Source organism: Porites lutea, chromosome 2 (assembly GCF_958299795.1).
Source record: "Porites lutea chromosome 2, jaPorLute2.1, whole genome shotgun sequence".
NCBI classification, from domain to species: Eukaryota; Metazoa; Cnidaria; class Anthozoa; order Scleractinia; family Poritidae; genus Porites; species Porites lutea.
This window is the reverse complement of record NC_133202.1, coordinates 44634309-44644788: the sequence shown is the minus strand read 5'-3', so window position 1 is coordinate 44644788 and position 10480 is coordinate 44634309. Positions and strand designations below refer to the sequence as shown.

At 40.4% G+C, this 10480-nt stretch overlaps 1 protein-coding gene across 1 annotated transcript; it reads left to right on the top strand.

Moving 5' to 3' along the window:
- The first annotated feature begins 3048 nt into the window (after positions 1-3048).
- LOC140928744 (protein adenylyltransferase Fic-like) lies at positions 3049-6746 on the top strand. Its single transcript, XM_073378527.1, has 2 exons — positions 3049-3337; positions 4826-6746. The coding sequence occupies exons 1-2, from the start codon at positions 3085-3087 to the stop codon at positions 5926-5928; spliced, it is 1356 nt and encodes a 451-aa protein (XP_073234628.1). The 5' UTR covers positions 3049-3084; the 3' UTR covers positions 5929-6746.
- The last annotated feature ends 3734 nt before the right edge of the window (positions 6747-10480 follow it).

Sequence of the window (10480 nt, the reverse complement as noted above, 5' to 3'; positions counted from 1 at the left end):
TTTGCGGATTCAAAAATATCTGGATACGTGTTGACGGGCCTTAGGATATTGAGTGCACGTCCAGATTTGGGTGAAGGAATGGTGAATTGTTAATGAGCAGAATCTTGTAGAAAAATATTTATACTTTGATAGACCAATTAATTTAAAATTAAAATAAGTGTAAGTAAATAGCACATTATTAAATTTTACTTAGATTAAATGACACAAAATTATTATATATGAATTCAATAAAAAAACTCTTGTTCCGTTTATCCTGAATCTTTTTCTACAGTTGTACGTTTGCTCTCATTTAGTTTATATTGTAACATGTGAAAAAAAGCAGAACTAGATTGGGGAGACAAACGTACTTTCAAACTTTCGCAAAAAATGTTTTCATAAGTGTTACTCAGAATCCGCGAAGGAAACTGGGTTGAGTTAACTTTCGCAAAGACTTCTGGGATTGTTACTATGGACAGGTAAAAAAAGTAGAAAATAGACCATTTTTGATATATTAAAATAATTCATACTTGACTCCAAGGCTTGGGGGAGTAAAACAAAAGAAGTATATTATTCATTACTGAGCCTCAAGATGATTTCTTTTGTAGTATTCCCCCAAGCCTTGCCAGCAAGTATGAATGTTAATATATCGGAATTGGTCAATTGGACAATAGTCAACTTGCCCATCCCACATAATGCACCTTATTTCCCTACTAGAGTGGTTTTCGTTTGAGTGTCGTGAAACCAAAACCACAGTAATTACTCTGGCCAATCACATAGGACACAGACAAGACATTGAACCAATCAAAACTCGAAGTAATTACATGTGGCTGACGCAAAGCGCGGGAAAATGCATGCGAGCGCGTCACAATTGGCTTTGGTTTTACTTCTGATTGGATGAAAAGGTGGCGCCAATCTTTTAAGCCAATCGCATCGTGTAGAAAGTGCAAAACCAGTTACTTTTCGACACTCAAATGAAAACCGCTCTATCTGAGAGTCTGGAACAGGCTAATCCAAAGTCGAAATTCCCGGCCGGGCTAGGCGGAAAGAACGGCTGAGTCGTTCCAAAGTGAATAGGAAAGTTCGGGTTTACCTCGGTGTAAGAACCTGTGAACTTTTTCTTTGTTTCGTACCTTTTGTTTTTCTAGGTTTTTTTGTGCTGACTTCTTTGTTTTCTTTGTTTTACGTCACTGGTGGGTTTAACAGGTTCTTACACCGAGGACGAGCCGAAAGTTCCTCCGCCGAACCGTTCACGCACTAAATTCATTGTACTGGGTTCGGCTAATGAATAGTGCTAGGAGCCCATCAAATGGAGCTTCCATCTCCCATACAAGCCCTTGGAGTCAACCCTTTCCCGAGTAGATTTATAATTAGAACGGTTCCCAGGGAAGACTTCGCGCGCCGACGGTGGGAAGAGCCAATCACAACGACGAAATGACAATGCTATTGTACTTCATCAAACAGCATGAAATTCGTTGGTGACAGGCCAAACACAATCATAAGCTAGTGAAACGTGACTTAAGCGTTTTCATCCCTCAGAGATTTCTTTATTTTTTCTTTCTAGCGGGTAGATTATACTGTGGAGAATTTTAAACTCTGACTATTTTAATCTTAATTTTGGTTGCTTGTCTCACATTAAGAGGCCATGAAGCTGGTCTGTTACATGCATAATGATTAACTACTACCTGCAGTCTGTAGTTCTGACAGGATTCGTTTTCTTTAGCCAATTTTTTTGAGCGTTAAGGTTCTTATTTCGGCTAAATGACTCAGTATTAATCAAATTTCTAGTTTTTCAAGGTTTTTTTTTCCGAAACGCGTTTATCTGAATAAATACTTGTAGTCCTTGTGGTTGTTTTGTCCGTCAGCTAGTGTGATGATTCCCTGCTATGTTTTGTAACGCAGGGTCCAGCCATTGTCTTCTCGCAAAAAAGTGATCTACAGATGCGAATTCGAAGGAAGGAATTGAGCCCAAACTTCTACATTAACTGCTGAGAATTGTCATAATCATAGTCATAATCCTTTTGGCGCAGATACAATCCATTTTGTTTTTCTTGAGATAACTAGTGGGTCTTTGGACTGGAGCGCGATGTCACAAATTCCTCCGTCAGCAAATTACTTTTGAGTTAGCTTCACGGTCGAGCAACTGTTGTCTTCTGTTCAACTTTTCAAGTGCCAGTTTTATCAGGCAACTCTCATGGTGATACAAGTCAGTTGTAAAGGAAGACTGCAATTCCTCAAATTTCGGAGCTGAAGCATTCCTCGTTAGTTGCTACTTTAGGTCATCGCTTTTGCACGCGGTTCTTAACTGGCGAAATCCACTCCACGGTGATGACAAAAATCAAATGATCCTGGTACTTTTTCGGCGCTGATCATCGAAAAATTCCAAATCGTCCACAGAACGCTTAATCGTCGACTCTTTTCAAGGTGCATGGTTAAATGTGGGATGTATGACAGCAAAAAAAAAAAAAACACTCGCAAAGATAACCTTTCCGTGATCCTCAGTTCGCTGCCTTTGTCCCATCGCTTCATGCTCAGTCTCAGTCGGGTAATTCATTAACTTTTATTTCATGATACCCAGATCCCAGCGGCTGTAAAATTGTAAAAATGGACGAAAAGGAAAAAAAGAAAACGGTCGAAGGATGGGCTTCTGAGTTCGACTTCATCCAATTTTATTTTTTCACGGTGACACGAGACTCACGGAAATATGACACTTTTCGCGGGAAACTAGCCGTTCTATTTATAAATCTACTCGGGAAAGGGTTGACTCAAGAAATTAATGGAGATGGAGGCTCCATTTGATGGGCTCCTGATAGTGCGATATCTGAGCCGGGCCTTGACAGACAGCTTTGTTATGGCAGCCGGGACTGTTATAAATTAAAGATGATCGTCACTAAAGTCCTCCTTTCCTCTCCCCTCACATCTTCGCAGCTGGATTTTTCATAAAGTTTTACTCTCTGCCCAAATAAACGCTTTTTTAGCTTCTTGTGTTTTTCTGCTCGGTTGTCTTTTGAAAATTTTTCGCGCCTTGTCAGATGCCCAGTTATTGACCAATCATATGCGAGCACGTACAGTAAGGGACAGGATTTGCTTTGGAAAGCAAAAACAAATATGGCGGACGGAATGACACAACATTGTGATCTGTGTAAAAGGCTGCGATTGTCGTTACATTGGCATATAAAATCGAAAAATATGACTGCTGTCGTTCAATTAATCCTTGCAAGTCTTACTGGTGTCGCCGTGGCGTTAATCGCAACCTACCTTCCTTCGATATGGCCACCATGGTTTGGGCGACCTTCCCTGGAATCATACGCACCCGGCTTCAATCTTGTTTTAGCTCCGCAGAAAGCTTTGGAAGAGAAACGTAAGTTTTGTTCCTTTCTTTTGCTGCCATATATTTGGGTCGATTTTGTAGGCGAAATGTCACCTACACTTAATTTAAAAGCAGTCAGCTTCTTTTTGTAAAGTTAGAATCTTACTCCTTCGTCCCTCGATCTCTCTTACGTAAGCTTAGAGCAATCCTAAGCCTTAACAGGCGACATTTGCGTTATCCTACTTTTTGTATTATTAAGACGTTATCGTGAAATGGCAATATTTTGCTGACTACGTTGATTGATCCTACTCTGTTATACGACACATTTTTTAATTTTGTGACTGATCACTATGTGCCGTTGATGTTCTCATAGTTTGATACAAGCTTAAATGAATGTATTTTTTCTAGCAGTCTACAAGATAGACTGAATAAAGTAACACGTTTTTTTGTTGCTTGCTGAATATGGTATGCTAATGGTAAAAATATTTAACAACAAAAAAAAGATCAAAAGATCACAGTCAGGTATGAGGACCTCTTAATGGGGGGAGGGAAGGTACATTTGTCCCCAGTCTGAATTTCAAAACCTGTCGTTTTGCGTATTAAGGAGGAGGCCCTGGTGGTATTTCACTAAAATTGTATTTATGATCGTCCTGGTAGCTGATGCAGTTTCGACCTATCTTTGTGTCGTGGTCATCATTTCATCTGTCTTATGTCACTGCCATGTAGCTTGACAGAAATTTACCCCAACAGGGCCTCAGGTTTGTCATTAGTGGAAACGTTTTGGTAAGTGACTAACACTGCCAAGCTGCCAATCATATTTTACATTGGACCATGAAAGAGTTCCTATCTGTTTGTACCTGTTGAGAGCAGAAAATTATGGTGAAGATTCATCATCATCATCATCATCATCATCAGGTTGAGCTGCCTCGGGCATTCATGAGCCTATCACACCATCCATGGTGATCCTGCAACAAAGCAGGGAGGTCGTTTGGAAGGCATCCTGTGTCTCTGCAGAGTTGGTTGATGAGGTGATTGCAGGGCGACCAACCCACCTTTCACGATGGTTAGGTGACAACGTGCAAAGAAAGTTGTGTCTGATAGCCCGGGCTTGTGGATTTTGCTATCGGGCTAGTGATTTTTGTTCTTAACTCGCCCGACGAGCAAGTGCTGTTTTTTGGGGGGGAAAATTCAAATTACAGAAGGATTGTAGTAAATCCTGCTAATCAAAAAGGGTTTGGGGCGACTTGAAATGACTTGTGGGCTGGTACATGCTAGCTACAGCTTGCCTGAATGGCAGGCTGTAAAAGTGACTTTCTTTCCACCCTGGGTGACCAGAGCGGTAGATTGCTAGTGAGTTCTTGTTTTGCTCGCCAGCAGTGACCTGCAAAGCACATTCTTCGTTCACCTAAGATTGTAGAACTGTCAGGGATGGTGAAGATTATCATGTAGAAATGGCGGTCCCGTCCACTGCAGGTGGTGTTAAAAACATGTTCTCAATAAATAGTATTAAATTTATTAAGCTGAGTATTTTTTTTCCAGCTCCATTACATGGAGAAGCCCTTCAGGCACTTAAAGTTGCTTTGGAAATGTTAAATGAAGGAAAAAGAGACAAAGCTTTGAGACTGTTTAAACAAGCTGAAGCTTTATCTCCTCATCATCCAGACATTTTACTACACTACGGGGAATTTATTGAGGAAGAAGACATTATCCATGCCGAGCATCTTTATGTCAGAGCTCTAGCAGTGAGTCCTGGCAACTCCAGAGCATTAGCTAACAGAGGAAGAACATTACCTAAAGTGCGGCAACTTGATCAAGAAATGCTTGATAAGATTGATAGCAAAAGGGATGAATTATTTCGCATCCCAAAAGGAAGCTTGGCCATGAAAAGAGCTGTTACCGAGGCCTATTATCAACACATTTACCACACAAATGCCATTGAAGGCAACACTATGACTTTGTCAATGACCAGAGCAGTTGTTGAAACAAGAATGGCAATCTCTGGGAAAAGCATTTTAGAACACAATGAAGTGTTGGGACTTGATGAGGCCATGAAATTTATCAATGGATCTTTATTGCAAAAACAAGAGAAACTTACAGTAGATGATATTCGTGAAATTCATAGACGGGTTCTAGGACATGCACATCCCTTGGAAGCTGGGAGATACAGAACGACTCAGGTTTACGTCTCGGACCATGTTCCTCCGAGTCCAGCAGACGTTGAACATCACATGAATGAGTTTAATGATTGGCTGTTATCCAGAGAACCAGAAATGCTGCATCCGATTGAATTTGCAGCACTGGCTCATTATAAACTTGTTTACATTCATCCCTTCACTGATGGCAATGGAAGAACTGGAAGGCTAGTCATGAATTCTATTTTAATGCGCGCAGGATTTCCTCCTGTTATAATACGCTATCAAGATCGGCATGACTATTACGAGTTCTTGAACATAGCCAATCATGGAGATGTAAGGCCTTTCATAAGATTTGTTGCCCGGTGCACTGAAAGAACAATAGATGAGTATTTGTCTGTGACAACTATCTATCCAGTTGGGCACAGTAAACATCCAGAGCTCACAGATGCTCATGACCTAAATCATGAAGATGATGACAAGTGGCCAAGATTAAAGCCATATATATAGAGGATATTACACGGTGGTGCCAAGATATGAATTTTATTTCCGAGTGGCAAAACACTATTTTACAAACGAGCGCAGCAAGTGAGTAAAATATTGTTTTTGCCACGAGAAAATAAAATTCATATCTACAAGCTGCCATGTAATGTTCTTTTTATTATATAGACAAAATGACATCGATAAAATAATGGAGGAAAATTACCAAAATTACGTCATCGATAAACTCGCGTGCGAGATTATGGAAAATAAACCACTCGGGTCCCGGATGTAGTTTTTATGAATTTTACAAGTGGTATATTTTCCAGTAAAACACTCGTGTCTATATAATAAATGACATTATAGTGTTGATATTTATTACCTGATAGCATAGCAATCCAGTCACAGATATATGGTGTTTTAAAATTCAAACCTCTCGCTCTTGTTTTGTTGCAAATAATGTTTTTGCTAAAAGCTGTTTTCTTAATTAATTCATGTCAAAATCAGTGAATCAGCGGTACAATATATGGAAATAGAAATAGATGGCAGTTTAGTTCTTTTATTTTACCAAAGTTGAAATACATAAATACTTCAGTAAATACAAGAATGGTAAACTTCCAAGGAACCCCAGAAGAAGCTAAGAGGCTTATATGCATGAAAATGTAGTTGCCTTGTCTCATTACTGTGAGGTATTGCTGATAATAAATTTTAATAAATTTTTTTCTATTACATCCCAAGGTCATTGTTTAGGAGACTTGAATTATTGGCAAACTACAGTCTAGCTTGATCTTTTTCCCAGCAATAACCTGGCTTCTTTTTTTGATACGAGTAAATAAAATGCAACTAAAATAAAATTAGTACTTTTCTCTGCTCCAAGTCTACAATGGTTTTCCTGTTTCCCTCCTCCCCCTCCCCTCCCCCCCCAAAAAAAAACAACATGCTAAATTCCAACTCTATCTACCACTGATGAAGGGAGAGGAACGGGCATCCTCGGAGACCCAGGGGCAGTCAGTCAGTTTTCAAGCACAGGCGGAAGAGCCCCTGGGTACCGACTCTCACCGGACCATTTCCAAACGGTCAAGTGAATGCTGGCTCCTGATTGGGCACAAAAAATGCTTTGTATTATTGTGCCCAATCGCGGAACAGCATCTCCTGAGTTCTTTTCGTGAGTTCGTACACGACACGATAGCTATTGACTCGATCACGGCTTGTCTGGCTCATGCACCAAACAAATGCACGCAGTCAGGAAACTTTCAGTTTGATACAAACACTTTATTTCAAAATACTGGTTGGCTGTCTTTACACTAGGCTGTTAAGTAAGACTTAAGAGCCGCTAAGTTTTACTTAACCACAAATTCGTGGGTGAAGGCCTAAGTAAAATCTCAAGTAACTTTGCTTTGCATCTTATTAAAGTCGGAAAGTTGAAACGGTTCAAGAAAGTTTCAAGCGACTTGAAAACCATCCTTATGACCTACTTAGCTGACTTGCGGTTTTGCGGTTTCTTGAGCTTTGAGAAAGGCGAGACATGTCAATCAATCTTAATTTTGTTGCGTGGGAAAATAACCTGAAGTAAAAAAGAATCGGTTGTGTGTGAAGCTTTATTTTACTTGAAGTAATTAAAACTTACTTGTCTTGAAATATTTCTTAGCTTATTTAGGCTGTAGTGTAAAGACTACCACTGTCTACCCGAAAACTAAAGACGCTTTTCCAAAAATACAAGCTTGAGCTTACAACAGGTATTCATACTTGCATTGATCATGCCTTCGTAAATCTTAAGGAGTTTAAGGGCCTCTTCATATGAGCCCGGTTGACCGGGCTGGCCCGGTTTCCGAGATCTCGCCTCACCCCTAAATCCTTTGTAAAATTTTCGATGTGTTCATATGAGAGGGCGGGCTGGCTCGGTTCCCGAGATCTCGGTTTTTCCAACCGAGATCTCGGTAAGCGGGCTGGAAATTTTGCCATATGAACACGTCATCCCGGTTACCGGGATGAACGGTGGGATGAATTCTGGCGGCCCGGATGGCATCGTCTTGCATTGCCTGCTGTATTTTCCCCATCATAAGCATCCCATTTAACTGCAGTGATACAGCTTTAAGAGTTACCGATGGTAAGATAGGCCCGAAAGTTAAAATTCTTGTGTTTCGCCATGTTTGCTTTGTTTCCCAAATTTGGCGCCAGAACTCGTTCTCAGGATCTTTGACCTTTTCTCATCTCGGAAACTGGGCTGAAATTTCCCATATGAACCCAAGGCAAAATTCATCCCGGTAACCGAGCCAGCCCGGTCAACCGGGCTCATATGAAGAGCCCCTAAGATTCCACGACAGCTGACAGCCACGAAAACGTCGCATGAAAAGTGAATTCACATTTTTCAAGTCTCTATCGTGATTCTCCCAACTCGCTTACTTTGTCAAATGCAAGCGAACTCTTCTGGAGCTGATTTTCTATCAACCATATCCAAGTTCATAAAGAGAAAATTTTGTCATTGTTTGTTTACCTCCTTCACAAAACCTGAAATTAGGCATCTTCACGTGGTAGTCGTGCAGTGACGGCAAAGAAATCTGCAAAATGCGTGATGCACGTGCAAAGTTGTTGTTTTGCCTTGTCAAGCTATTACTTTTTTATTATCTCGTCGCCGCCGCATCTTAAACTTCCTATTATCTGATTATTTACGATACATTGTGATCCGTCAGAAACAGAATTTTCTCAGTGCAAAATGAATTGTTCCTGCTGATAGCATCCGAAACGTTTTTCGACTCATCGGTAGGTCCTTCGTTTCTGGTTAGGAAAGTAGAAAATGGAAGTTTCCCTTGTACGCACAAGCTTGGTGAACGAACCGGGCAACTGTGGCGACATAATACCCATCGTGTACGAACTCACGAAAAGAACTCACGAGAAACATGTTCGCCGATTGGGCACAATAATACAAAGCATTTTTTGTGCCCAATCAGGAGCCAGCATTCACTTGACCGTTTGGAAATGGTCCGGTGAGAGTCGGTACCCAGGGGCTCTTCCGCCTGTGTTTGAAAACTTTCGTCGCGCCTTTTCTCCCGGCCCGACTGACTGCCCCTGGGTCTCCGAGGATGAGGAACGGGCAGTTAAATTTCTATTCTCCCTATTTTTTTCCCTATTTTCTCCCTGCTCCCTAATTTTTTCGGCCGTTTCTCCCTCCTCCCTGATTTTTCACCTTTCTTCCGGATAAGTCTTTTAAGAGGCTTATTTTATTTGCTACTTCACCGCAGTGCCTCGTTTCCACGTGTCTTAAAAGAAGGTAAACATACGAGAAACGTTTGTCATGTCATTATATCTCGCTCTTCCCATACTACCTTTTGGCTTTGTCACGTAAGCTTGAAGCTTTCATGTTTACAACATTTATTTGTGTTTCAGCATTAGGTCATAGCAGAAACTCATAAGGGGTTGAAACGTGTTTGCTTTGTCCGATGCTCGTTATTATTCATTTTAGAAAGTACCATATTTGGAACGAGAAGAAGAGATAACTGACCAATCAAACTTCGTAAACAACGTGACAAAATTTTCCTTCAGGTTCCCGCGCCCGCTTAAAAAAATGGCCGACAAACGGGTGAAAAACTCCCGAAAGCCGAGAAAGCGTTCAAAGGTTGAAACCAGGAATCTTACCGAAACACTGAGCAAGATATTGTTGCCTTACCATCCGGGCCAAAAGTAACATTATAAACCCTTTGACGTCCTCGCAACTTCTTGAAGTTCAATCACTTCAAAAAACGATGCCTCGTTGACCCTCTGAACAGTAAACTTATAATGCAAATAGGCTTCTAAAATTTTTATATTAAAAGTCTAGAATAGAGCGGTTTTCACTTGACTGTCGAAAGTAATTGAGGAATTGGTTTGGTTTTGGTTTTACTACGCCCTTTGGTTGGCTAGTGTATTTGCTTTGGTTTTGGTTTTAGGTCTACGACAGTCAAGTGAAAACCGCTCTAAACAGTGAAAAATATTTTCGAATAAAATTCATTAGCTGCGTATCGAAAGTGTCCAAAATCTGAACCTGATATCTTCGCAAAAAGCGATGCTTGTAATGAATGTGAGAAGCATTTTAAAAGCTTAAATTAAACTTGGATGTTGTAGTCACGATCGTGTTTTGAGCTAATTTTATGAATGAACAAACTCAAAACAATAGACAGAGAAGCCGTTTCTTGAAAATTTTTATTCAACGTCCAAAAAGTTAATCCTTTAAAGCAATTCGGAAAACACTATCTGGATCGTGGATCCGTTCACGCAAGCGACATCGGCTAAGCACATGGCAAAATTCAACACAAAATCCCTCTCAAATCAGGGCACATTTTGTAATTTTTCTTTAGCGCCGAAGAGAAAAATTTATAAAACGTCTATGAAACATTGAAAAATACATAAATTCCCTTTCAAAAACGTAATTGTCTTGGCCATAGAGTGCAAAATGTACCTGAAAATTCAGCAAAATCTTCGCTGACTTGGTTGCATTTCAAAACAGACCATGGGCTCCGCCGTGAAGAAAATAAGGTTGAATTCCTCGAAGTACGATTTCTTGATGAAAAGCTTCCCTTTCTCCACAAAAAGAAAGCCGAGCATTCTT

Excerpts from the sequence above, each read along its gene's own strand:
- LOC140928744 (XM_073378527.1), top strand. The coding sequence starts at position 3,085 with ATGGCGGACGGAATGACACAACATTGTGATCTGTGTAAAAGGCTGCGA. Across the intron at positions 3,338-4,825 it reads GAAAGCTTTGGAAGAGAAAC|CTCCATTACATGGAGAAGCC; the intron begins GTAAGTTTTGTT and ends TTTTTTTTCCAG.